The following is a 27,352-nucleotide window of genomic DNA, read 5'->3' on the forward strand; positions in this document are numbered from 1 at the left end:
GTCAGACTCCACCTCCTTAGCAACTCGCGACCACCATCCATCCTTGCAGCGTCTCACGGCTCTCCGAACCTCCGAGCGAAGGGTGCGGTAAGCCTCCTCATTCTCCAATGTGGGATGCTGTAGCCGATGAGAGTGGGCCTGTCGCTTTTTCTCAGCCAGCCTGAACACCTCCTCTGTCAGCCAGGGTCTCCTAAAGCAGTCATTGCAGCTGAATGAGCCGCTAAACCTCGCCCATTTCCCCTCGACATCTGGAGGAGTGGGGGACGATGCCACCCCAAGCCACAAGCGATGATGAAATTCTCACTTGCAACTTTCATCAGCTAGCTGAGACCATGCCACTATGGGTTGTTTGAACGCTCACTGGGGAGGAGAGGCTGCCACTCATCTTTCGGGAGCTGGACCGGTACCGCCGGTCCAGCTCCCGAAAGATGGTCCACCGGACCTCCTGGTATTCAGGAGGTCGGGTGGACCAGCTCTGGCTCCTGCCACCATGAGGAGTGGACAGTCCTCTACTCGGGGCAGGAGACTGCCAAACAACAGGGAGTGGCTCTTCTTCACACCCGATCACAGGCACACACAACACACAATATACCCGATCGCACCCACACACACATACCCAATTTGCACAGACACACAACGCACATACCCAATCATACCCACACACATACCCCAATCGCACTCACACACACACACAAATCCAATCGCACCCACACAAACACACGCACACATACCCAATTCCCACACACACACACATGTCCAATCGCACCCACACACATACCCGATCGCACCGACACATTCACACACACACGATCGCACCCACAGACACGACACGCACACACAAACAACCACTGCCGCCTCCGTACATGGAGAGGATGGGCGCCACCATGTCGAGCGACGCGATGAGAATGCCGAGCTCGGCGATTCCAGCCGTGAGCAGCAGTGCCCAAGTCGGCTCCCCATTGGCTTTGCCATGGCCGAAAACCTGAATAGGAAAAGGCAATAGGATAACGTTGGGTATGGAACAAGACACGTTGCCACGGTGGTGAGATGTTAACTACCTCGCCTGGTACACAGGAGGTTGTGGGATTGACTAGACCCCAACGCCTGTATATTTGGAGTTTTTCTCACCGTAGTCGCATGGATTTTTCTCCGGTTCCTCCGGTTTTTCCCTCCACTTTTAAAAACCTGCGTTTTAGAGTATTTCGTTGCGATAACTTAGCACATCATGATAAGCCATTTTGTTGAGCTGTCATTTGTGGTAGCCAGGTCGTTTTTTCAAATAGAGCTATATAGCTCAGTGGGCCTTACCTGGTAAAATAAAACTAGTTTAGTTTTAGTTCATAGTTTTAGTACCTATGACCAAATCATGCACCTGATCTTATCAGATCTCAGAAGCTGAGCAAACTTGAGCCTGCCACAGTGTTTGGATGGGTGACCACTAAGGCTCTTATTTTTGGGTCAGTGACCCATAAAATATTTCTGCACCAGGCACACCCAATCCGGTATACCGCCCGCTATGGCAACAAATTAAAGGGTTTGTGAAATTATTCAAAATAGCTATCGGACGATTTTGTTCACGAATAACGCTCAGAGACGACGCTGGAGCAGGTGAGCGATCGAGGGAGCCATGGAGAAGGTGTGATGGTCGCAGGCTCTGCCAGATTACTCGTGTTTCGCAAATTCTCTAATGCCATCAATACCAAAATCACGACGACGGTGTTGACGATGATGATGACGTTGACGATGTTAACAATAACGATACTGGCGACGATTTTTGATTTAAAGCTTTCGTGACTGCAGGGATTCATATTCTTGGTTCTTTCGGGAAAGTCACCACGTAGAAGGGAAACAATAAAATAATAAAAATATAAAACAATAAAAATTCTCACGACGTTTCGACTGCAACCTGTGATGATTGCTTGTGTTGCAATCGAAACGTCGTGAGAATTTTTATTGTTTAATATTTTTATTATTATTTTATTGTTTCCCTTCTACGTGACTTTACCGAAAGAACCAAGAATACTGGCGACGATCCTGACAATGTGGATTATGGTATTGACAACGATGATGATACTCACATTTTGACGACTATGACGACGTTGACGACGTTGACAACGTTGACAATTACGATACTCGCGACGATAATGATAATTGTGATGACGACGACCGCCATGATGGCGGCAATCATCATGACGATGAACACCTGCAGGAAGGGGATGATGTTGTCCTTAGCGATGGCCTGCAGCAGACGGGGCGCCCCCGTCAGGCTCTGGAGGCCCGCACCGCACGTGGAGAAGAACGATCCGATGACGATGACCCACGGCGACGGCCAGGCGAGGGTGCCCACCACCAGGTTCCCCTTCACGGCCTCGCCAAACCTGCGCCACCAACGGCCGCACGGCTTTGTGAATCACGCGGAAAACAAAATGGTGGCACGGTGGGCGCAGCGGTAACGCGTGTGCCTCGCCGCAAGGGCCCCTGGGTTTGATTCCTGACTCGGGTGCACTCACGCGTCGAGTTATGTATGTGTGTGTGTGCTGAACTTTTTTAGCACCATATGCAGCCAACCGTGCTAATTGGAGGTGCGAGGGAAGGACAAAAAATTCTACAGAAATCAGTTTTCAATCTAGATTTAAGTGTAGCTCCAGTGACTTCCTAACGTCGCAAGAGCGTTCCAGACGGCCGCAGAAACGCTTCTGAAAGCGCGCGATGCAGCGACCGCCTTTCGTTCGACGGCCAGCCCAAACGCCGCTGCGAGGATGACAGGAGTTTGCGTGATGATGGTCTATTCTCCTTGACGAGATCAGCGAGGTACCGTGGCTATGGAAGAAAACCAGAGGGCCCGGAGAAAACCCATGCCGAACACGGGGAGAGAACATTCCGGTTGCCGAACAAATACGTTATGAGGTCGCACACCTCATAACGTATTTGCTTGCTTCAAATGAGCCACAATACTTTTCGATTTGAAGCTTTCGTGACCGCTTGCGTTGTGGCCGAAACGTCGTGAGAATTTTATTTTATTACGTTCTAATTTTATTATTTTATTGTTTCCCTATCTACGTGGTGGTGACTTTACCGAGAGAACCAAGAATATGAATCCCTGCGGTCACGAAAGCTTTAAATCGAAAAGTATCGCGGCTCATTTGAAGCAAGCGCTTTGTGCGCGACCTCTTGACGTATTTGTTCGGCAAACCGGAATGTTCTCTCCCCCTGTTCGGCATGGGTTTCCTCCGGGCTGTCTGGTTTCCTTCCGTAGCTTAAAAAAATACCCAACGGAATTGGTATTGGCCAAACATCCCAATGATGAAAAATTCCTTGAAAATGACACAGCAGCAACATCACCCGCCTCTCCCAAAAGCCTGGCAGGGTCCTTCTAAAGAAGATACTTGAGACTCAAGTGAAACAATCCTTGGATAAACGTGCGTAATATGAGGCTAAATAATACAAATTGCTTGTCAAACCACATTAAAAAAAAAAATTGTTGAACAAAAAACTAATTCATAATAAAATCAGCACTCTTGGGGCTTAATGGTAAATACCCGAGGCTCAGAGAGTTCTAAAGTCCCAAACTGAAATGCATCTCATGAATGCAATTCAGTTGGTTCCATGTGTCCACTTTGGATCTATCAGACGTTAATTTTCTACTGCAGGCAGAAACGTGTGGTTAATAGGTCAACTGTATCCTACATATCATTGGTTCTTTCGGTAAAGTCACGTAGAAGGGAAACAATAAAATAATAAAAATATAAAACAATAAAATTCTCACGACGAAGGTGTGAAAACCACAGCAAGAAAATTTGAAAAAAGTGATGATTGCTTGTGTTTGCAGTCGAAACGTCGTGAGAATTTTATTGCAGTCACGAAAGCTTTAAATCAAAATTTGTATCCAACATGTTCATGGAAGCGCACAATGTGTGGTTGCCGATCTCTGACTTAATCTCAATCTTTGGGGCATCTCGACAACAAGTTGCCAAGGTTTTATCGCACTTTCGATTAGCCCGGTTGGCTAGGTACAGTGAGTTCAACATACATATTTATCCCAAGTGAAATAAAAAAAAAAGTATTAACATGACCACTTCCTACTTTTAACAATGCTCATTTTTAAACAAAAAGAACTATTTTTTCTTTGTATTCTTTAAAAAGGCTGTGATGTCATAATAATTTTTTCAACGTACATATACTACTGACAATGGAGTACCTTCATATTTGTATTTGATTAAGGCAGTCATCCAGACCATAATTTGGTTCTGTACGGTAAAAAAAAAGATTAACATCACAACAGAGTGCAACATTTTACGTACTCATTTATCAATAAGAGGTTTATATTTGGGTTAGAGCGTGTAAATATATTTAACCACCAAAAAAACCTCTTTTATGGACATTGGTCGCGAAAGCCTACGTGTTAAACGTACTCGTTTATTTTTGAATGCAGACAAAATCTACAGCTGAATGTAAAAAAAAACCAATTTTAATTACTTACTTGTCCCTTAAGACGACTCCCTCGACGCAGGCTCCGAACAGAATGACGCTGGTGAGATCTGAGACACGCGTGTCAGTGAAGGACTGCGAAACCTATTTGAGAGGCTATAAAAGACAATTTGTAATAGAGGTTTTTTTACTGGTAGGAACGAAGTTGTAAACTGAGTGTACCAGCCTGCAATAGATTAATGTGTCCGTCCGTCCGTCCCCTTTCAATACTTTAACGAAGTGAAATCTCGTGCTGTTGGGGGTGTAAAAATAAAATTGCGCAAAATTCCAATGTTCCTACCAGCCCACCCTGCAGGGACCTGTTTTTGGTTAGATTTACGTAAAAAAAAAATGTTTCATTAAACCCGCCCACCACCCGACACAGCAGCCAATTAATTAATAAGGGTTTGTCACGTGAACAAAACATGCCAAATCGTTGCTAGTACAGCACACTAGTGTGTTGGAGAGTAAACCCACAACACGTTTACAATTCGGGAAGAATTAATATTCACGCAATCTAACTCAAAAATCTCTATTATGGATAACATTGGTCGCGGAAGCCTACGAAACCAACTTAATCCCAAAAAAATATTTTTTTATTTTTTATTTAATTTTTAGTGTATTTTTACCCACGTGACTTTACCGAAAGAACCAAAGAGTATGAATCATCGCAGTCACGAAAACCTCAAATCTAGAAGAAACCAACGTTAACTTTTGGCGATTAAAAAAAGTAAATACTCATCGGGAGAGAAAATAAAGTAATACACAACGCAAAACGTGATTTGCGGACAGCAAAAAGGTGCGGTTTTGACCATACGATCGATCCTCCCCCATCACGCCTTGCATGTCACGTGTGCATCCCCAGTACCACGCGTATCACGTACACACAAGCCCCTTGTTTCATGCCACCGACTGAAAAACGAAATTGTGGCCGCATTCTTTTCAACAGCAGCAGAACAAGGAGACGAGACAACTGCACACCAACTTCACCCTGTTAGGAATCATCAGTACACTATAGCCAGTGTACGGCTAGTCTCATCGGCGTGTAACAATTCAGCTGCCCGGAAATGTAATGAAATGGTGACGTTTTGACTCCAAGCATCAACGCTTGTCTGGTTTGTACTGAACGGTTTGAACTGTGGCTCATGATTTGTGTTCTTACTGTGACTGGCCTATAGATACATCTCCATATGTATGAAAGGCAAAGTTGTGATTGTGTGTGTCTGTTCAAAATGTTTAGCCTACTTCCCGACATGCAACAAACTTGAAATTTGCCGTGTGGGTACTTTGCAGACTGTACACCATGCAAAAATTATAAAAATACACTTTTGTTTTTTTTAGGGGGAGGGGGGGGGGCTCAATAATGCATATTTTTTTTGCACGGCAAGTGAGCTGTGACGTCAAATCTGTCACGTGACCCGCGCACGTGGAAGCGTAACGCATTGTAGTGTAGCGGTTAGCGCTACGCCGCGCTACGAACCCGGCGAACCGAGTTCGATTCCCGCTCACGGCCACCACCGCTGACGATTACTTTTACCGGTCCTGGTCCTCCCCTAGGTTGACTCAGCATCAAACGAGTAACTGCTCTGCTGTGTGAACATCGCCACTGGGGAGGCAAAGGCGGCCGGGCGTGGTGAATCCAAGTCCCGGGCGAAGCCAGGTAGTACAGCTAGCTTACATATATTGTGCAGTCATTTAGGCCTCCCGACACATTGTGTCAGTCATTGAGGCTGCTTCACCATATTTCACCCACGCTGGTCAATGTGGTTCGGTGAAGAGGGGTTCAGGAACCGCGGTGTCAGCCGTGGCTAGGAGTCGAAATTTGGGGGGGCTGGGTTCATGATGTAGCGCGCTAATCACTCCTCCGCTGCTCCCAGAAATTCACATGTAGTTCACGTGAACTATGCATGCATTGAGATGGGTCAAGTCTGCGTGTTCATGAATTAAAATTCTTCCAGTGCACAAGAAACATTTTAATATATGCACATAAATTGCGCGTACATTAAAAGGATTCGTGATTTGATGAACACATCAGGAACGCATTGACTTTAGTCTATGAATTAATAATTAATTTTACGTGCCTACAATTTAACGGCGTGTGGCGTAGACATCGCAGTTGAGCACGATAATCATAAACGTGAATTTCAATGACCTCTTTACAAATGCAACATTAAATTTTGATTCAAAACTTTCGTGACTGCAGTGATTCATATTCTTGGTTCTTTCAGTAAAGTCACGTTGAAGGGAAACAATAAAATAATAAAATATATATAAAACAATAAAATTCTCACGACGTTTCGACTATAACACAAGCATGATGACCGTGACTTTGCCGAAAGAACCAAGAATATAAATGCAACATTTTCAAGATACTTTTTTTTTGTTTTCAATCAAAAAACATTAAACACATTCGTCAGTAAGATTGTGTGGCCTGAAAATAAGCGAAAAGCGTAGGTAACGTTTCAGAAAATACCTTTGCCTGGAAGGACGGGGTTGGCTTAGGGGTTTTGTTTGTGTTTGGGTGATTTATTTACCTTTCCTGTACTTTGCTACTATCATGTTTTTGTACTGTTTGGTGTTGTCACATTCTTACCCGCCCCTGGTGGACATCTGTGAAAAAGAGCTTTATAGCTCATCAGATTCCTCCAGTCTAAATTAATATTCTGATTGTGACGTATGCAAGGACACCGTGTTATTGACCAACGTGTTGAATTTTTTTGCTGAACGTGCTTGTGCAAATAATAACCAAGTAATTGTAACAAAAATATCGAATCAAAGGTTGCAGAGCACAGGGCCCATAAAATACCAAATGACCAGCAACAGCACTATTGAGGGCATCATCGATGAGAGTCGATGTTTCTTGATCGAGCAAGGCAAATACTAATCCAGTCAGAAATCAATATTGAGATTTCTCTATGAAATTACACAGAAAAATATAAATATTTCCATTTGAATGTATAATGAGAGCCTGCACACTGGAATCTAATTAGCATTATCCTAAGGTCAAATATTTGCACTCAGCAGGATATAATGCAAAAGAGAGTTAAACATTTGCATACACAGCACAAAAAAAAACCGAAGACAAAACACCCCAGATAGCCTTTAACAGACTGTTGAGGCAAGTGCTGGTAAGCACAGCACACGAGGGGGTGGGTGGCCAGCACCACGCCCGGCCGCCTTTGTCTCCCCATTGGCGATGTTTACACACCGCACCAGGTACTCATTTGAGGCCGAGTCGACCTAGGGGAGGCCCAGGACCCTGAGCGGGAATCGAACTCCGGTCGCCGGGTTCATAGCACAGCGCGCTAACCGCTACACTACTGCTCCCCCATAGCAGTCGAGAACACACGGACATGCATAATACATAGCAGGCCTTCATTGATTTGAAAATGTTCTAAACATCTACGTATATATTTTGTTTAATGACCCATCAGCATTTTAAGCTTTACTCGAATTACATCAAGCAGCATGGTTGGCTACGTGCGGTGCGAAAGAAGTCCCACATACACATTGTATAATATAGGTATGGTACAATATTGCATATCCGACTTGCTGGGGACTGATATATAGGAGGAGAAGTGAAAAGTTTGGCTATGTGAACAACTATAAAAAAATGACAACTACGCCATGTGTATGTACTGCACTGGCTATGGGTGGGTAATTGGTCAGGGCCGCTACGTGACAGTGTTATATGCGATGATGTGTTGCACCACATTCACTGTTAAACTCTCATGTTCACACCCATGTCTACATTGCACTGAACTCCACTGACAAGGAACCCTAAGGTGACCTCGCTTGCGCGGAATACAAATGGTGCGTTGAACACACGTGGGCTTCCCTGCGAAAAAACACTAATTGGGTCCCATGTGGGTCTCAGACAGGCGCGACATGCTGGTCAGGACCGTGTGTTTATAGAGAAACGCCTTTGGCTTCGGAGAGGATACACACAGTGGAGGTGGTGGCGATTGCCATTATGGTCCCGATGGGAATGGACTTCTGAGCATCCTTCAAATCCCCCGAGCGATTGGAGCCGGCCATGATGCCTGTAACACAGGGAGACGATGTGTCAACACCAAATGCAAGCCACCGCAACGATTTAACGATTCAGAATGATGTGCAACCCTGCGGTTGCTCGCTCACGCCACTGCTGCTGAAAGGGCCTCCACTAAAGAGAGAACCCCTCTAGAAGTAATTGTTGGCCTACTCTTACACACCGAGCGGACATCGTGTTGAGGAAGCGAAAGTGTCCACGCTTTAATCCATCACACAGTGGCGGAGGGATTTAAGGTTCTGGCCATCATCGTTTCGAGCGACGCGCCGGTGCCGGTGGAATGGAACAGGCGACCTCTGGATGGAAATTCAAGTTTTCTAACAATTACACCACGCCAGGATCCAACGATTAATATTAACAATGTTAAAATGACGACGATGATGATGATGATAATGATGATGGCAGACGTCGTAAAAATGTCACTGTTACAATGACACGGTGGAAACGCTGGCACGAAGAACAACAACAGCAACGACGACGGTCGATGGCAAAGTTGACAAACTCTGCACAAAAGACAAACCGGTCACGGACGGGAAGAAGATCCCGACGAGGGCAGTGAAGGAGGTGGCGATGTCGGCGAACACGTAAGGGAGCGAGCGGCTCGGGTACTCCCCTCCGCCCAGGGCCTCCACCCCGGCCTTCTCGGCAAGGTCTCCCTTGCCGGAGTAACTGCTCCACACGTTCTCTGGCAGACACAGCGCAACGAGCGACATCACTCTTCGCGTGACGACTATTATTTTTCTTCTTCTTCGTCTTCTTCCTCCTCTTCCTCTTCGTCTTCTTCTTCTTTTTCTTCATCTTCTTCTTCTTCGTCTTCTTCCTCCTCTTCGTCTTCTTCATCTTCCTCTTCTTCCTCTTCTTCTTCGTCTTCTTCGTCTTTTCCCCATCACCATCATCCCCATCACAACCACCATCAACACAACCACCATCAGAACCACCATCAACCACAACCTTCTCTGCGAGGTCTCCCTTGCCGGAGTAACTGTTCCACACGTTCCACACGAGCCACAGCGTGACGAGTGACACGACTGTTCTCGTGACAATACTTCGTCTCCCCCGCACCTCCGATTAGCCAAGGTTGGCTACATACGGTGCGAAAGAAGTTCAACATACACACATACAACGTACGTATGGCTGACGTAGATGCAGAGAAACAACTGCAATTGAACATTCAGGAGGTCAAGCCAGATAACTGCATCATGGTAAGCCACTTTGTTGAGCTATTATTTGTAGGTATGACGATTCTGAAGATTAAGCGAATAGCTCAGTGGGCTTTACCTGGTAAGATGAAAATATTTCATCATTGGACCTCCTTTGCCAGTACCGAAATATAATAATAGGGTTTTTCCCCTTTTTTCTGGCAAGAAAACTGGAACTTTTTTTCGACCAGATGACGCCTTTTGGTCTAGCACCAATTGAGACTAGGCTCTAAAGAAAGCTGTCTCTGGTGTGGACCAATCAGTTTCAAGGACAATGCATCATATATTATCAGTGTGTTTTTTGTTTGCATTTTGACTGCAGGTATTGTGGTTAATGCAGACATGAATCCTCGTAAAAAGGTTTCAGTTTTGTTGCCAAAAAAAAGGGGAAAACCCTATGATCATAAGATGAAAATAGTTAAGTTTTATTTGTATATTTTTTTAAGTGATTTATTTACCTTTCCTATACTTTACACTCCTCTTGTGCTTTTGTAGTGTTTGTTGTTTTTTTATTATAAATAAATACAAACACCGTTTAAAAATAAATAAATGCGAACCGCCACTTCTTTCAAATGTTTCTTGCCGTTGGTTTTTCACACCTGATGATGACTGTTTGTGTTATGGTCGAAACGTCGTGAGAATTTTTATTGTTTTATATATATTTTATTATTTTATTGTTTCCCTTCAACGTGACTTTACCGAAAGAGCTAAGTATATGTGTTTGTTGTTGTTACTTTCCTACCCGCCCCTACTGGACATATATAAAAAAGAGCTTTATAGCTCATCGGATTCCTCCAGTATAAATAAATATTGTGGATCGGGCATTTCATCGTTATAGGTTGTACGGTCTGTTCTGGAAGATTTTTCCACTTGTGCATTATGCTGTGTTATGTGCGGATGTGGTTTAGGGTGGACAATGAGCTTCGCGGAAGATCGAACCTAATGTACATTTTTCTTCTTGAACACCAGCAACGACAGAAATAAACACGCAGTGAAATCATCACCGAGTTCCGTGTCGCTGCTATGTCAAAAACTACGAAGGCCCTGCACCAGTTGCTCTGGGACTCACCACGTGACTTACCAATGCCCACATCTGTACAGTATTTGGGAAAGACTGGCAAAGCGGTACTCAAAAATAAACATTTTAATTATTTTGAGATGCACCATCACGCAGCCTGTCCACCAGCCTTGTGAATACGTTCGAGCGATGTTTCTAAACCTTTTCAGGCACCCAGTGTGAGAGCGGCGTGATTAAAACCGTAACGATTTTTTTTTGGGATTGGTGGCGTTATTCCATTTGTTTTGAAAATGCTGCATCGACAACGCTATCAAAGAACGATGAGAACTTCCGGCTTGAAAAAAAGCATCCGCGTGCGTTATGTGTGTCCGTGTGCGGTGAACTTCTTAGGAGCTCGCTAACTTGGGTGCCCACTAACGGCACTTGCCCCAACGGCCTGTTAATGCTATACGGGGGATCTTTGTCCGTGCTGCGTTGAACTTACTACGCAACCTTACGTAGCCGGCCGCGCTAATTGGCAGGTGCGTGTCCACCCTGGAGGCAGGTGGCTTACCGAGGATGGCTCCGCTGGACATGCCTGGGATGCCCGGCACCTCGGTGACGTTGTTGAGGTCGAAGTACTCGTCGCAGGAGGCGTTGAGGAAGGTCGAGTCGCAGAACAAGCTCCACAGCTTGGTCGCGACAAGCGTGTCGTTCTCCTGCAGCGTCGTCTTGGCGCAGACGTCGAAGTCTTTCCCCGACAGGGTGCGGTTCCCAAGCATGCAGATCCTGTCAAAGGAATATCCTTTAAGCGAGGCAGCCGGGCGGCGTTTAGGGCGGCGCGGGAGACGTTGCTCCAACTAGGTTGACCTCTATTCGGCTCGCTTAATCTTGGACGCGAAAAGGAGAAACCCGGTGAGCAAAAGGGAGCGGCACCTGACGATCTCGGTGTTTGACGGCGGTGACAACGTTTGTGGGGTTGGTGTTGGCGATGGTGTTCGTGGCGCTGATGGCAGCGGTGTTGGCGGCAGTGTTGGTCTTGAAGGTGGTGCTGATGCCCGCAGTGGAAGTGGAGTGCTGATGCCGTTCGTGTTCATAGTGATGTCGATATTCGTGGTGCTGGTGCTGCTGGTGCTAATTTAACACTGGCGGTGTGAGTGAGTGAGTGAGTGATGCGAGGCAATCATCACGCAACTTTATTTAATATTTTTTTTGTTTGTCTCTTCCCACTAATTTACCCCCCCGCTTGTGCCATCGGTGTTCACGCCAAGAGATGATTAATCCATTCTCCCGCAGAGCAATGCAACCCCGTGTGTTACAGAACGACGCACACAACAACCGCTGGGAACTCTTCACGTGGCCCCAGTGTCCACACCGTGAGGGACGGCAAAGCCCTTGCGATTATCAATTCCACCGCACGTCGCCAATTTTGAGAGTGGGTGGCCACTTTCGCCGATAAGACATCATCAGTGTGAGGGCCGCCGCGCATTTGAAGCCACCGGCTCTGACAGCATGATGGGGTGCTTTCGCATTTGTGCACTGCCAGCGTCCGCACGTCAGGAGCCCGCACTAAAGGCCACCGCCAGCGGCCCGCGGGCCTCGCAAACCAAGAACATTGGTCTCAAAGCACTGCCGGAAGACGCCCTCCCACGCGCCGCGCGGCCCGCGGTTGGGGGGTGATGTGGGGTTGAGTTGCCCAAGCGGCACCACGCCGGTCAGCTCGGGCCGGTGAAGCGGGAAGGTTGCGACTCACGGGAAGTGCGGCGGACTCCAGGCCGTCTTGACGGCCCCGGCGTAGATGGCCAGGATGGAGAGGATGACGCACGCGAGGAAGAGCATGGCGAACTTGTTGACGTACTTGACCCCCACGAACACCACTACGGCCATGAAGGCGAGGAAGGCCGTGCCGTACATGCGCATGTTGTTGAGCATCGCCGCCGCATCGCTCCCGCCGTCCTCGGCGCGGAAGATCGCCGCCGACGGAACGATGTACGTCTGGGCGGGCGGGAGAAACACAAGATGAAGCTATCTTGATTTTGCCAGGGAATGCTCGCCGAGCTATACAGAATTTGTTTCTTTTCGAAGTGGCTTATCATGTGAGAAATTTATAGCCGCCAAATACTCTTAAACGCAACCAAGGGGGGAGAACATGGAAACGTTAAATATACAGGCATTAGGGTTGGGATCGAACCCACAACCTCCTGCATACCAGGCGAGGAAATTAACATCTCGCCACCGCTACCAGAGCACGGGGGTTGGCGCGGCAGCATAATAATGACAATCCAAACTCAGAATCTTTATTTAGACTGGAGATATCCGATAAGCTACGAGGTTTTCTTTTTTTATTCAACAGATGTCCAGTAAGGTGGTGTGTCAGAAAGTTACAACGACAAACAATACAATAAACGATCAGAGTGAAAAGTATAGGACAGGTAAGTAAATCGCTAGAAATAAAAAAAAACAACAACCCTAAAACAGATAAAAAGTATATAAGTGAAAAGTGTTGCGCGTGAAGATCACAACGCGTTTTGTTTGGATAGAACTGTCGTGTGTGTGTGTGACTGTCAAAACATATCCAGACAGCACAAGGGCTGTGCGTGAAGGCGCAAAGGAACGTGTCCACACTGGATAACACCGTCGCGTGCGCGCGCACGCCCGAACGTTTCACCAGCAGGATCTCGATGGCGCCCAGGATGTACATGGAGGCAGCGAAGGTGGTGCCCAGGTAGAAGCAGAGGCCGACGGCGCCGCCGAACTCGGGACCCAGCGAGCGCGAGATCATGAAGTAGGAGCCGCCCGCTGCAATCGACGGCACCCGCTGTTTTAGCTGAGCATCAATTGAGGCTCGTGGCAGTTAACGAATGGGCGGTGTGGCGAGCACCAAAGCACAAAGGGGCACCCTCTGTCTCCCAGCGCTCGAGTTGACATGGTGACGTGAACGAATATATACGATCGGCAATCTTTAATGTTGTCCAGCATCATCATCGGCAGCATCATCACCACCACCCACTATGGAGTTATGGTCCCACATTTACATGGGTTTTCATGGGTTCTCATGGGTTCTCATGGGGTTTCTCCAAGCATTAACGTTATTAACGTTAATTCAAGCAAGATAGACCCCTTGAGCTTCAGATCTCATTTCCAGGGGGGTTTCAGGCAAAATATTGTCGGCGCACAATTACTCAATGACAAATAAGCCATGCATTCCAAACAGGACACTCCTGAGATATTTGTGAGACTTGCAGAAGCATCACCGCATAAAGAACTATAATCACTGATACTATTACCGACACTTGCACACTCCCATGTGTGCAGTCGTGTGTGTTCATCTTCCTCCGCGATGACTCCGACCTTTAAAAACTCAACAAAAAACTAAACTAGTTTATTTTTACCAGGTAAGGCCCACCGAGCTCAGAAGCTCTTGTTCAGAAACGAGCTGGCCACAAATGACAGCTCAACGAAGCGCCTTACCACGTGGAAATGTACAGCAGGCGAATACTCTAAACGCGTCATGTCAATTATAAATGTCGATGGGAACAACCCCGTGGATTCGGAGAACCCACAACCTCCTGGATACCAGGCAAGGTAGTCAACATCTCGCCACCGTGGCGCCCGTTTGACCCCAATACCCAGACTCACCCGGGACGACACCATTGGTGGCGATGGCGCTCATTGATATCGCAGTCAGCATGGTCTGTGCAGGGAGGATGAATAAACAAGCCCAGCGTCAGACACTTCAACACAGACGGTGGCCCTACAACGTAAGGGCACTGAGGCTTCCACAGAATATATATTTGAGCTAAAGGCCAATATACATTCGGGCAATTTTAGGGCAATCATTGCTGGCCAATTGACACTGGCAACGCAACTGCTGTGTGCGACGATGGGCAAACTTGGGCAGGCAGTCAAACAGTGTTGCAATTCTCTGTAGCCAATGAAAACATATTCTAGATTTGAAGCTTTCGTGACTGCAAGGATCTATTCGGTAAAGTCACGTTATTTTATTTTTTACCTACGTGACTTTACCGAATAGAACCAAAGAGTAATGAAAACAGAGTTTGAAAAATAATTGTTCTGCAGCGTTCACAACATTGGGCAGTCATGTGACCTCTGCCTATGATCTGATTGGAAGTTGCCGTTCTAGTTGCCCACTTAGCGGGGGGGGGGGGGGCGGTGGAGGTTATTAATCAGATTAGTCCATATTTCAGAATTTATTTGGTACAATATAAAATGATGGCCAACCATTAACAATGATTGGCATTGCCCAAGCCCATCGTGGCCTTGACAGGGGAATGGCTTGAAACTGAATGGAGCTCACAAGGACAAATAAATGACTCCCCACATTTCATCATTAATACTCCCTTACAAAATGGGCAAATTTTCATCATCAAGCAGTGGATGGCCAAGGGGCTGTATGGCCCTCCTTCTTTACAGTGGAGAGCAGAAAGAAAGATTGACAAACACGTAGCTTGCACTTGCGATGCCCATAAAGCTTTCGATATTAAGTACTGATGTTACGATATGTTTCCCAATGATCAAAAAGAAGAAAGTGATGGCGAAGTCTGGTGGCATCATTCCAGTAGTGAGAATGTCTTTAATAACAACTCCAGCTATGGCAAATCACGTTACAATATGAACACTCGACGAGAATACTGGCACTATTGTTCAGCTGCTGGATATGCAAATTAACTCTGCTTGTAAACACCGCTCGTAATTAAAATTCCTCAATAAAGAGCCACAGATTTAAGGTCTCACTTAGAGTGAAACATCAAAGGGCACCAGACTTGACAGGCATTGTGCCCGATCACTCGTCCAGAACGATACTTGGTTTATAATTGGCACAAAAAGAAAAGGCACAGAAACATAATAATTAATAGCCCTTAATGAAATTTTGTAAAATATATATATAAAAAAAATGTTGCTTTGAAAATCGGTATGCAGTTGATGAGAAACGTAGAAAAGAATAAACATGTTGTGAGATGAGCGAAGAAAAATGCAGAGAGGATAGGTATGGAGAGCTTCATAGGCCTGGTTCACGTGAATAAGTTGCGTTCATTATAATCATCACTTCACATTAATACTGTGCCTCCCATGCAGTGTGCCTCGGGGCGTCCTGCATCAGGGCTGCCCGGAGACCTTGGGCGAAGAAGGAGCTCTACGTACGCAGCAGCAGCAGACAAAGACGATGCAGAACGCCTCCAGCACGCCGGCCGTGCCCACCACCCAGGTGAGACGCAGAAAGAGGATGACTCCGAAGATGTTCTGCAGGCAGGGCAGGTAGACGCCCATGAAGGTGCCCATCCTGGGGGCCTAGACCGGGGCCCACGTCCAAGGCAAGATAGGTGGGAAGGGAGGGGGCACAAGGGGAGAGGGAAGGAGCGACGGCGGAAAGGAGTGGAGAGAGATAGGGAAGGAGAGATGAAAGAGATGGGTGCAGCAGCAGGGTGGAGAGAGAGAGAGAGAGAAAAGAGAAAAAGATTGGAGAGATGGAAATAGATTGGAAGACACAAAGAGATAGAGAGACAGAACGAAGATAGAGAGGTTGTTAGGGGTTTAAGGATGCATCGATTTGTTATTTAATATTGATTCTCTAAGGTCCCGACACATGCATCGAATGACGCGAGAGATTAAATATGTTTTCATTTGGCTGCCGAAGATTTCCACACGAAAGAGAAACGAACTTCGTTGAGCTATCATTTGTAGCCAGGTCGCTTCTGAAAAAAAAAACAGCTATGTAGCTCAGTGGTGGCCTTACCTGGTAAAATAAAAAATAGCTTTTAGTTTTAGTTATATTCTTGGTTCTTTCGGTAAAGTCACGTACAAGGGAAACAATAAAATAATAAAATATATATAAAACAATTAAAATTCTCACGACGTTTCGACCATAACACAAACAGTCGTCATCAGGTGTGAAAAAAACAACACCTGATGACGACCGTTTGTGTTATGGTCGAAACGTCGTGAGAATTTTTATTGTTTATTATATATTTTATTATTTTATTGTTTCCCTTCAACGTGGTGACTTTACCGAAAGAGCTAAGAATATTAGTTTTAGTTGTTTACCTTGGGAGGCGCTTTCCGTGCCCCCTCCATACTCTCCGCATCCTCGTGCTCCCGTGCCCCCTGGGGGAGGTTGGTGTAGTTGGCCAGGCGGTTGAGCAGGGACGACACCATCGGCCGTGTGTCCATCTCCTCCTACAGACTCACAGGGATGGAGGGAGGGATTAAACCAGTATGGTGAAATAAAAGGTGAATAATGCACCCTGAACTCAGTCCCATTCCGCATCAATGTCACGATTCCATTTGAATTTATATTTGACGGGTGGAATAATTTTCTGCGCTTAAATAATAATAACAGCGTGCATGCTGTACACGGCATTCTGCCTGTCCAATTGTGCAACTTAGTTTCTACACTCCATAGTTTTCTTGTTGCAGTTGTAAAAACTGTAGTGTCTTGTTTTCCCGTGCTGAATGGTAAATCAACTTTTTTAAGGTTAAAAAAGAGGGGAGGGAGGGAGGGAGGGAGGGAGGGAGGGAGGGAGGGAGGGAGGGAGGGAGGGAGGGAGGGAGGGAGGGAGGGAGGGAGGGAGGGAGGGAGGGAGGGAGGGAGGGAGGGAGGGAGGGAGGGAGGGAGGGAGGGAGGGAGGGAGGGAGGGAGGGAGGGAGGGAGGGAGGGAGGGAGGGAGGGAGGGAGGGAGGGAGGGAGGGAGGGAGGGAGGGAGAGGGGGAAAGTGAGAAAGGGACTCATTGACCATGCAGTGACCGGTTATTTGTTGAAACGGTCCGCTGTAAGGCTCCCATGTGGATACTGGCTTCATTTGATATGTAGGTTTTCTTCTTCTTTGGTTCTTTCGGTAAAGTCACGTAGAATGAGAATAAAATAATAAATTGATAAAATAAAATAACACAATAATATTATAATATTATTGTGTTATTTTATTTTATCAATTGTATCAATAAATTGATGAAATAAAATAACACAATAATATTATTGCGTTATTTTATTTTATCAATTTATTATTTTATTCTCATTCTACGTGACTTTACCGAAAGAACCAAAGAAGATGAATCATTGCAGTCACGAAAGCTTTAAATCGAAATGTAGGTTTTCATAGCATATAATGAGTCATAATTCATTTAATGACTTCCTGGATCTCCTGCTCATGATGTTTGACATAGTTTCACATGCAACATTGTACAGTAATTGCATTGCTAAATATGGTTGTGGGAATTGTTCATCAACTTACCAGTGGGTGAACTCTAGCTCTCATAACTGGCGTGTTAAATGCTTGTACGCCACGTGACAATTTAATTTGTTTGGATGTGAAGGGTTGTTAAAGATCATTGCCTGGCCTCACCAATTTTTTTTTAAATTATTAATCAGGTGGCATAATAAGTCCGCATGCTGCGGCAAATATAAAATAGACCAGAACAGTGAGGGTAGGCGGGATGTAAATTATTAGTATAATTTATAATAGGCAGTAAGTGGGAAAATATCCCAATTATCTTCCCAAAAAAAACTCTTGCAAAATTCAGCGTTTCTTTGCAGAATTTATACAGAACCTTTCATTCACGGTGCAATGTTGCAGAATTTATACAGAACCTTTCATTCACGGCATGAAGATTATTGCGGCTCATAATAAATCAAAAGAGTAATACCTAATGAGTGTTTTTTTTAAATATATATACGGCAGAGCCATTCATGAAAGCTGCATTCACAATGCTGCTCGATCTGTACGTGGGCTCCCTCTCTCTCTCTCTCTCCGGGGCCAACGGGATGCGCACGCCCACCGTGGATTCCCGCGGATCATCACGCTCAACGGCGACGATGATGACGACCGTGCCGGTCCAGCAGACAGCCGGCTCGGGGCGATGGATTAGGACGCCTGGAGGAACGCTGGAGGTGGCCAATGGACGGCTTCTGCTGCTGCTGCTGCTGCACTCACCTCGAAGAGCGCCAGGTTTTTGTCGCATCCCTCCCCCAGCTCGTCGTCCCCCGCGTGCAGGAAAGGGTAGTCCTCCTTGTGGATGCCGTCACCTGCCGGCGTGGAAACACGGTTGGCGTGGCGATGTTTCACGTGGTTTCTGAACTCTTGTCTTGGTCTTCCCTCCCTCTCCGCCTCCCCCCCCCCCCCCCCCCCACGATTTAATTCCAATTGCGCCATCAGCGTCTAGTCATTGGACAACGAATCCAAATGGACCTCTTGGAGAACAGCGCAACCCTCTGCGTGAAGAAACGGCCCACGTAAGCGGATATCGCAGAGCTGCCGCAGAGATGCCTTGGAGTGAGCGACCTCTGGTCTGCACAGTAGTGGGCACCACTTTTTCCACTTGCCCTGCCACTGAGCGAATAATAGTCAAATTGGTACGTTTAATTCATAGAGCTGAAATTTTAGGCAGATCAAGAGCGGAATAATCAAATTTAACGCGATGGGGTTTTTTTATTGAGCAGTTATTGATTGTGCATCATGTGAGACCATCAACTCACTACAGTTTCATCATAGTTTGGCTGATTGTGTGATCCGAACCCAGGATCTCAGCAGTGCCAGTGCAGCACTCTGACCTCTGGGCCACCTATTGATTCCCTTTTAAAATCGATGCTCCATTGATGGTCTGGCTTGCCAGATGGTCGTTGCATTTCCCCACCCACCCCCACCACTCTTTACCGCATTCCTTGGTTGAACTCACAATGGACACCTGCAGTAAAGTTCTGCGAGCACTCCACAAATCGTCACGTCCATTGTTGTTGTTGTTGACACCACCTGCAGGGTGAGCTTACCCTCAGATTGCCCTCCTCTCTGTGGTGGAGTCTAACAAGACAAGAACCAATTCACAATTCACCCTAAAAGGATGAACCCTAAAGCACCTACTGTAACACTGCAGTGCCAAGGGGATATTCTAAAACCCACCACCCGTAATCCCACTGGCAGCGTTCTGTAAAACTAAAACGCTAAAACCTCGTTATTTCGGTAATTGATCATCCGTAATTGGGGATAATTCGGCACGGCTACGCTTTCGGCATATATATGTGCTTGCGTGCGGGGAAGGAATTCCTTTCTAGCTCAGACGCGGGGTCTGCTTGCCCTTCGCCACATATATAATCACCTCTTGTTGTAGCAGGCTGTGTTCTTCCTGGTTCAGCAGTTACACTGCAGGATTATTTTCTCCGCCTGAGGACGACCGCTTGTGTTGCGATCGAAACCTCGTGATGCATTATTTTTTATTTATTTTATTTTTCTACCTACGTGACTTTACCGAAAGAACCAAAAAGTACAGTATTGGTAATTCGCTATGAGCCAAATTGGCATCCCGAATGGTCCAATTTCTGCATACACGTGGTGAGACGCCACACGTCAGGACCAAAACAACGACTCGGTCAAGTGGCGTGTGGTGAGCGTTAGTGCAGGCCTGTCGCTTTGGACTTCACATTTTTTTTACGCACTCTGAGCAAGCCAACCCTCTCAGAAATGTCATCTACACCTACATCAAGAAGCAACAGAACGGGATTGGAGGATAAATCTCTTGGCCTGCGAGACAAATCCAAAGTTTTGGATAGAACTGATGCATGGTGCGTATGGTGCGTGAAGAGTTTGGAAAACAATTTTTTTTTCTATTGGGGCAGGAGGCACCGGGGAAGGTCCATTGTACATAATTCGGAATATTGGATCATTTGGCAAGGCCAGGGCCCCATATGTGTCGAATTAACAAAGGTTTACTAGAGTTAGAGGGTGCCCTGCGACATATGTCCCTGGCAGCTAAAGGCTACCAATGGACATGGCGAAATAGATGGGCGGACATACGAAGCACATAAATAACTTGATGGATTAAGAATGCTTGAAGGAAAGATTCCACGTCAGCCAGGCAGAGAGACGATGGACAGAGGGATATAAAGAAGAGAGATTGAAAGACAGAGAGACAGATTAGAGGCTCAATAGAGAGACTGAATATGGGCCGATGAAAACAGATTGCAAACATTTCACTCAATATGTATAAATATTGCAAACAGATCAGTTGAAGACAGAGATAGAAACCTAACCAAACATAAATGCAGATGGAGAGCCAGATTAAAGATAGATAGTCTAATGAAAGACATAGACAAATTGAAAGCTGACAGGCTGAACACAGAGAAACTGAATACTGAATAGCACCTCCGATTAGCGCGGTTGGCCACGTACGATGCAAAAGAAGTTCTACACACATACATAGCAATCTAGCCGAAGCGAACGACTGTTTGGGGACAGATGATTATTATTAGGATTATTACAAAGATGCTTTTCATGACACCTGAACTAGATTATGTGATTTATGTCAACCCTCAAAAGGCATGATGCTTGTTCGACAGTAATCCTACCCAGAGCAAGCTGGCTGCCCTATTATTAACCTAGCCATCTGTAAAAAGTAAGCATCTTATCCCGTACATATACCTTTTTTCCCCCCCTGCATGATTAGCGATCGAAGTCTTTTTTCTGCGAAGCAAAGGCGAGAGACGACACTGGTTTGAGGACGAGTTAATAAAAATAAGTGAGCACCGGATGAAGCACAAAATAATAACCGGACTATTTAAGCTGTTTGGCTGCGTCGGGTGGTGGAGGGGGCTTCACGACACACATTTGGTGACCGAACAAAAAAACATCAATTCAGTATCATATTGGCTGCGCAAAACCTCCACGGGGTGTGAGGTTCTTATCGTGGAGATGCGTTGCCTTCGGCTGTGTGTCCAAGGCTTTCTCGTTAATGAGAAGGTGTAAAAAAAAAAGACACGGGAATCATTTTCAAGCATAAACTGTACCTTTAATTAATTAATCAATCAATTATTCCCATCATTCCCAATCTACAAGTGGATGCATGGCACCCCACACCATATCAGCAACGAATGAAGGTTTTTAGTTTTGTTTTTTTTAAACCATACTTCACCACGCTGATCAGTGTCAGAATCAGAACATGTATTTATACTGGAAGAATCCGATGAGCTATGAAGCTCTATTTGACAGATGTCAGTAGAGGCGGGTAAGAACATTACATACAACATGAGTACCGTATTTTCCCGCATATAACCCGCGGGCTATACCACTTTTTACAAACAAAACGAGACCCTGCGGGGTATATGGAGGTGCGGGCTATCCCAAAAATATTTTACACGCGTGACATGTCAGGACTCGTTTAAATGTTTTCATGGTAGGATTATTCAATATGCAACACTAAAATTGCACATGTTATCACGTTTTAAATGAATTGTTTGTACTATTAAACGACAATGTTTGAAGTGCACGCACTGTTTACTGGCGACGGGAGAGCTGGGGGGGGGGAGGTGGGGGTTGGGGCAGCTGGGGGGGGGGGAGAGGTGGGGGTTGGGGGGTGGGGCAGCTGGGGGGAGAGAGGTGGGGGTTGGGGGGTGGGGCAGCTGGGGGGAGAGAGAGGTGGGGGTTGGGGGGTGGGGCAGCTGGGGGGGAGAGAGGTGGGGGGTGGGGGGTGGGGCAGCTGGGGGGAGAGAGGTGGGGGTTGGGGGGTGGGGCAGCTGGGGGGGGGAGAGAGGTGGGGGTTGGGGGGTGGGGCAGCTGGGGGGAGAGAGAGGTGGGGGGGCAAGGTAAAGGCGTTACCGTAGTGCCGCTATTATCTGCGCAGTGCACAATCTACCAGTTATAGGAATAGGTTTTACCCTTTTAACTGGCACAAAAACTGACACCTTTATTCAAGGCGTCATGTTTGCAATAACCACAACACAAGCAGTCAAAATGCAAACAAAAGAGACAACTCTGATAATAATATGCACTGTCCTTGAATTTGATTGGTCCACACCCGAGACAGCTTTTCTTAGAGCCTAGTCTCCACTGGTGTTGGACCAGAAGACGCCAAAAGGCGTACAATTCAAAAACAGCGCACTATCAGAGTATTGAGGGCTCGGGGTAAGCATTTACATTATGAGACCTCCTTTGCCAGAAACAAGATAAAGTAATAGGTTTTACCCTTTGTTTGCAAACATGATGCCTTGAATAAAGGTGTCAGTTTTTGTGCCAGTTAAAAGGGTAAAACCTATTCCTATATCTTGTTTCTGGCAAAGGAGGTCTCATAACACAATCTACCAGTTATGTGTTACTTATTTATTGGATATTTACTTTTGTTATTTACTGTTTTAAGTTCGCTCGTTTCCTGTTAGTTTGTTTTCTTTGTGCACGTTATGATTTTAATGTTAACAATTGACAGTGGAATGTATTACAAATGTAAACTTCGTATTAATATGATGGAATTAAGCTGCGATAACGACGTTAAAAATATGAATGCGTGCGGGGTATATCGAGGTGCGGGCTATCTGAAATTTGTTTTACACAAAACGCTATTTTTGCGGGGTATATGCGTCTGCGGGCTATATGCGGGAAAATACGGTAATCGTGGCCGGGTCAATAGCACAGCGCGATAACCACTACTCTAATGCCTCACCCCCAGATACTTACAGGGCAAATATATGTTGTACGAGATGGCTGGATGGATATGGAAATGAAGTGATAGGTAAGTAGATACAGACAGATGGATAGACTAATAATAGTCAGTGCTCGAGATAAAATCGATTAGACAAATGAGCAGAGAGCAATATACACTAATAGCAGTTTCGGCATTAAATTTTATCGTAATCAGAATAAGCAATATACTGTAGTAACAAGAAATATGGCATATCATATTTCATTGTTTATGAAATAAAAAAAAGTTTAAATCCACTGCTGGATGAAGGCCTCCTCAGGCGCCAGTGAGGAAAAATAGTTGTCTGAAAAAAAATGCAAACAAGATTGAAAATAAAATACATGATAAAAGCAACTTCAAGCTGCAATTCCGCAGGTTCTGTTTTTCTCCAACGGTCCAACAAATGTGATTTTCAATTTTACCCCTAAAACCAGACGTGACCAAGCTGTGATTGAGAGAGCACTGTACAAGTGAGTTTAACACGGAGGAGCCTATCGCGACCAATATCATCCATACCCTCTGGCTCTTCCGGTTAAGTCGCGTAGATAGAAAGAATAATAATGAACGAAAACACGACGTCACGGTCGCAGCAAGCAAGCGGCCGCTTGTTTTATGTTTGTTTCGACCGAAACGTCGTGTTTCGTTTTATTATTTTTTTTCTATCTGCGTGACTTAACCAAAAGAACCAGAGGGTATGGATTCCTGCAGTCACGAAAGCTTCGAATCAAGAATATCATCCATAATAGAGGTTTTTTTTCTGGGTTAGATAGCGTAAATATAAATGTGTCGGTAAACCCCCCACCACCCGACACAGCCAATTAGTAAGGTTTGTCACGTAAACAGAACATGCCGATTCCTTACCAGTACAGAGCAAAGTCACAACATTTAGAATCTGAGTACGCCTGCAATTACAACCAGCTTCATCCGGCGACAGCCAGATTTGTGGAGGAATCCTCCTGTTTTCCGCTCCTTAAATAGAGGGGCAGATGTGATGACGTCATTTGTGTGCTCTTCTTGCGCGAAGTGTGTGTGGGGGGAGGGGGGGGGGATTAATGAATGCAAATATATTACAAAGGGAATCCATTGCCGGTCGGGTTATTTATATGGTAATCAACGTACATTACGTGTGCGCATTATACAGCTGTAGACAGAAATTTAACGAGGCACACGTCGGGCTGTCCCGACCGCCCACTCGGCTGTTCGTAATCACTCGTCCCATTTGCGGGTGGGGGTTAAGGCAGCGGCACTTACACACTCCTCTGTTGTACAGTGGCTGGTATTAAAGAGATGAATCACCTTTGATAAATGTGCTCTACGGGGGATTCCAATTTCACGGTTCACGGTGGCAGTATCGACGGGAACAACTGGCAAGAATCAAAGCCCACTTACCTCCCAGGCGTGTCACTCCGGCGGGAGAAAATAAATAGTGATGTTGAAAATCATAGCAAGAACAACAACAAAAAGGCATGGCACTAACAATGGATGCATGCACCCCGCTGGAGTCCTTTGTCTGCGCATGCTCCCTGGATTAAAAAAGAAAAACTAGAATTATTTACGAACACCAAATTTGTATGCCAATGCTCTCTGACGGATAACGAAATAGAAATTCAGTTGGTTAGATTCAAGGCAACTGGTAAGAGGAATTAAAATAAAATGCCGTCAAATATTCACGGTGGTGCAGTGGGTAGTGTACTGCGCTGCGAGCCCGGAAACCCAGGTTCAATTTCTTCTCATGGCCCAGCACCGGTAACGATTGTCTGAACCGGTCCTGGGCCTCCCCTAAGTTGACACAGCCTCAAATGAGTACCTGGTGCGGTGCGGTGTATGTGTAAACATCGCCACTGGGGGAGACAAAGGCGGTCGGGCGTTGGTGCTCGCCACCCACCCCCTCGTGTGCCGTGCCGGCCTTCATAGGTGCTGCTCGCTGACAATACTTGCCCCCGCAGTCTGTGAAGGCTACACGGGGTGTCTTTGACTTTATACTGTGCTCAGAACCCGGTGACATTCATTCCATTCCCACGCGTGACGGACATCGGTGGCGAGCGATATCTGAAGCAGTCCTGGAAGCACATCCCCAACCAACGTGGCGAAGTATGGTCAAACATATTATTTGTAATGATAGGGTTTTTTTCCCCTTTTGTCTGGCAACAAAACTGAAACCTTTTTTTACAAGGATTCATGTTGCTGCATTAAACACAATACCTGCAGTCAAAATGCAAACAAAAAACATACTATGATAATACATGCATTGTCCTTGAAACTGATTGGTCCACACCAAGGGACGGCTTTCTTTTGAGCCTCGACCAATCAGTTTCAAGGACAATGCATATATTATTATAGTATGTTTTATGTTTGCATTTTGACTGCAGGTATTGTGGTTAATGCAGACATGAATCCTTGTAAAAAAAAGGTTTCAGTTTTGTTGCCAGAAAAAATGGGAAAAAACCCTATTATTACATTTTGGTACTGGCAAAGGAGGTCTAATGATATATTATTTGTATAGCTACCATCATTAAGTAGGTCCTGAATTTTGTTATAATATGTGGTTTTCTCCAAGATGACTGTGGCATTGCCCTTGTCGGCTGAGAGGATGACGATGTCATCTCTCTTTTTTTAATTGAGAAAGCTCAAGCCGTCCATATATACAGATGTAGTGTTGTAAGGACGAGCAGACTTCTTTAGGAGGCACACTCTGTTTATTGTATTATTTCCTTATACAACGCTTAACACACACAGAGGGATATTCGGTCCCCTCACCCTAGGGAGGTACAGCCTCCGGACCTGGTGGGACTCACACGTCTACCGCTATCCTAGTCCTCCGGCTAGGACCTAGGGGAGGCTATCTGGCCCACCGCTGGCCCGGTGGGTCCTGACCACTGGGTATGCCGAGCCTTAGCCCTTAGAAGGGCTGAAAGGCTGGTCCAGGGTCCTAGCTAGGCTTCAGCCCAGTCTTCTATCTTCGTGCAGGGAGAGAACTCCCCGAGGTCCGTTGGGTCACCCGTCTTATACCCCTTCGTGGCCAGGTAGAACCAATCATACATTCCCACGTGGAACCGTCTGATTGGTTCGTACCAAACCCTGGCCACGATCCGTTTCACCTCGACTGACCCCAACCGTTGTACCCAGGGGTAATGCTGCACTGCCCTGGTGGCAATGCAGGTTACGCAACAGCGCGTAGTTAACACCTCTACACAGATATAGACACAATTTCAACTGAGAAGATGGGCAAAAACTCAGCAATCACTGAAAGGACATTATCAACCATTTCAAGATATAACTGGCTGTAATGTTTCCATTTTAGACCTGGTAGCCCTTTAATTAGTGGAAGCCCACGACCAGCACCATCATGACCCACTACTACCATCACCTCTAGCAGTAGCCCTTGATTGGTGTAAGCCCACCACCAGCACCATCATTACCCACTACTACCATCACCACTAGCAGTAGCCCTTTATAAGTGATAGCCCACCACCAGGACCATCACTACCCACTACTACCATCACCACTAGCAGTAGCCCTTTATTGGTGTAAGCCCACCACCAGCACCATCATTACCCACTACTACCATCACCACTAGCAGTAGCCCTTTATAAGTTGTAGCCCACCACCAGGACCATCATTACCCACTACTACCATCACCACTAGCAGTAGCCCTTTATTAGTGGTAGCCCACCACCAGGACCATCACTACCCACTACTACCATCACCTCTTGCAGCAACCTCCACCGTCAGCAGTGTGGGAGTGTGGAGCGAGGTGCAATGTTTGCCAGGCGGCCCTTTGATTGGTGGAGAACCACTGCTGGTGTCGTTGTTTCCCCCACATTAACATAAGCTGCCCCGCCCATGCTGCTGTCACACTTGGGCTACATTAACATTAGCTGCCCCGCCCATGCTGCTGACACACTTGGGCCACATTAACATTAGCTGCCCCGCCCATGCTCCTGACACACTTGGGCTTCATTAACATTAGCTGCCCCGCCCATGCTGCTGACACACTTGGGCCACATTAACATTAGCTGCCCCGCCCATGCTGCTGACACACTTGGGCTACATTAACATTAGCTGCCCCGCCCATGCTGCTGACACACTTGGGCTATGCCCATCTTTAAACTTTTATAAACAGTTTGCCTTTAGAGGCTAAGCCCCCTGTTCCTGATGACGACCGCTTGTGTTGCGATCGAAACG

General features: G+C 46.2%; 1 protein-coding gene and 1 long non-coding RNA gene across 3 annotated transcripts in view; one reads left to right on the plus strand and one right to left on the minus strand.

Annotated features, from left to right (window-relative positions):
• The window catches only part of LOC116952042 (solute carrier family 12 member 4-like), a 68,275-nt gene that overhangs the window by 21,484 nt on the left and 19,439 nt on the right, over positions 1-27,352 (minus strand). For both annotated transcript variants that reach the window (XR_012946891.1, XM_032971046.2), the window contains exons 3-14: positions 18,661-18,752; positions 16,778-16,909; positions 15,878-16,024; positions 14,354-14,408; positions 13,383-13,513; positions 12,468-12,709; positions 11,289-11,503; positions 9,039-9,203; positions 8,412-8,510; positions 4,481-4,538; positions 2,204-2,378; positions 864-982 (exon numbers count right to left, since the gene is read on the minus strand). Coding sequence is in view for 1 of the 2 variants with exons in the window: in XM_032971046.2 (XP_032826937.2) it covers positions 864-982; positions 2,204-2,378; positions 4,481-4,538; positions 8,412-8,510; positions 9,039-9,203; positions 11,289-11,503; positions 12,468-12,709; positions 13,383-13,513; positions 14,354-14,408; positions 15,878-16,024; positions 16,778-16,909; positions 18,661-18,752 (1,630 nt within the window). In the remaining variant the exon portion in view is untranslated. The remainder of the gene's footprint in view (positions 1-863; positions 983-2,203; positions 2,379-4,480; positions 4,539-8,411; positions 8,511-9,038; positions 9,204-11,288; positions 11,504-12,467; positions 12,710-13,382; positions 13,514-14,353; positions 14,409-15,877; positions 16,025-16,777; positions 16,910-18,660; positions 18,753-27,352) is intronic.
• The window catches only part of LOC142930910 (uncharacterized), a 559,094-nt gene that overhangs the window by 18,745 nt on the left and 512,997 nt on the right, over positions 1-27,352 (plus strand). The window lies entirely within an intron of this gene.

Source organism: Petromyzon marinus, chromosome 45 (assembly GCF_048934315.1).
Source record: "Petromyzon marinus isolate PM22_M1 ecotype Great Lakes invasive population chromosome 45, UKy_Petmar_22M1.pri1.0, whole genome shotgun sequence".
Taxonomy (NCBI): domain Eukaryota; kingdom Metazoa; phylum Chordata; class Hyperoartia; order Petromyzontiformes; family Petromyzontidae; genus Petromyzon; species Petromyzon marinus.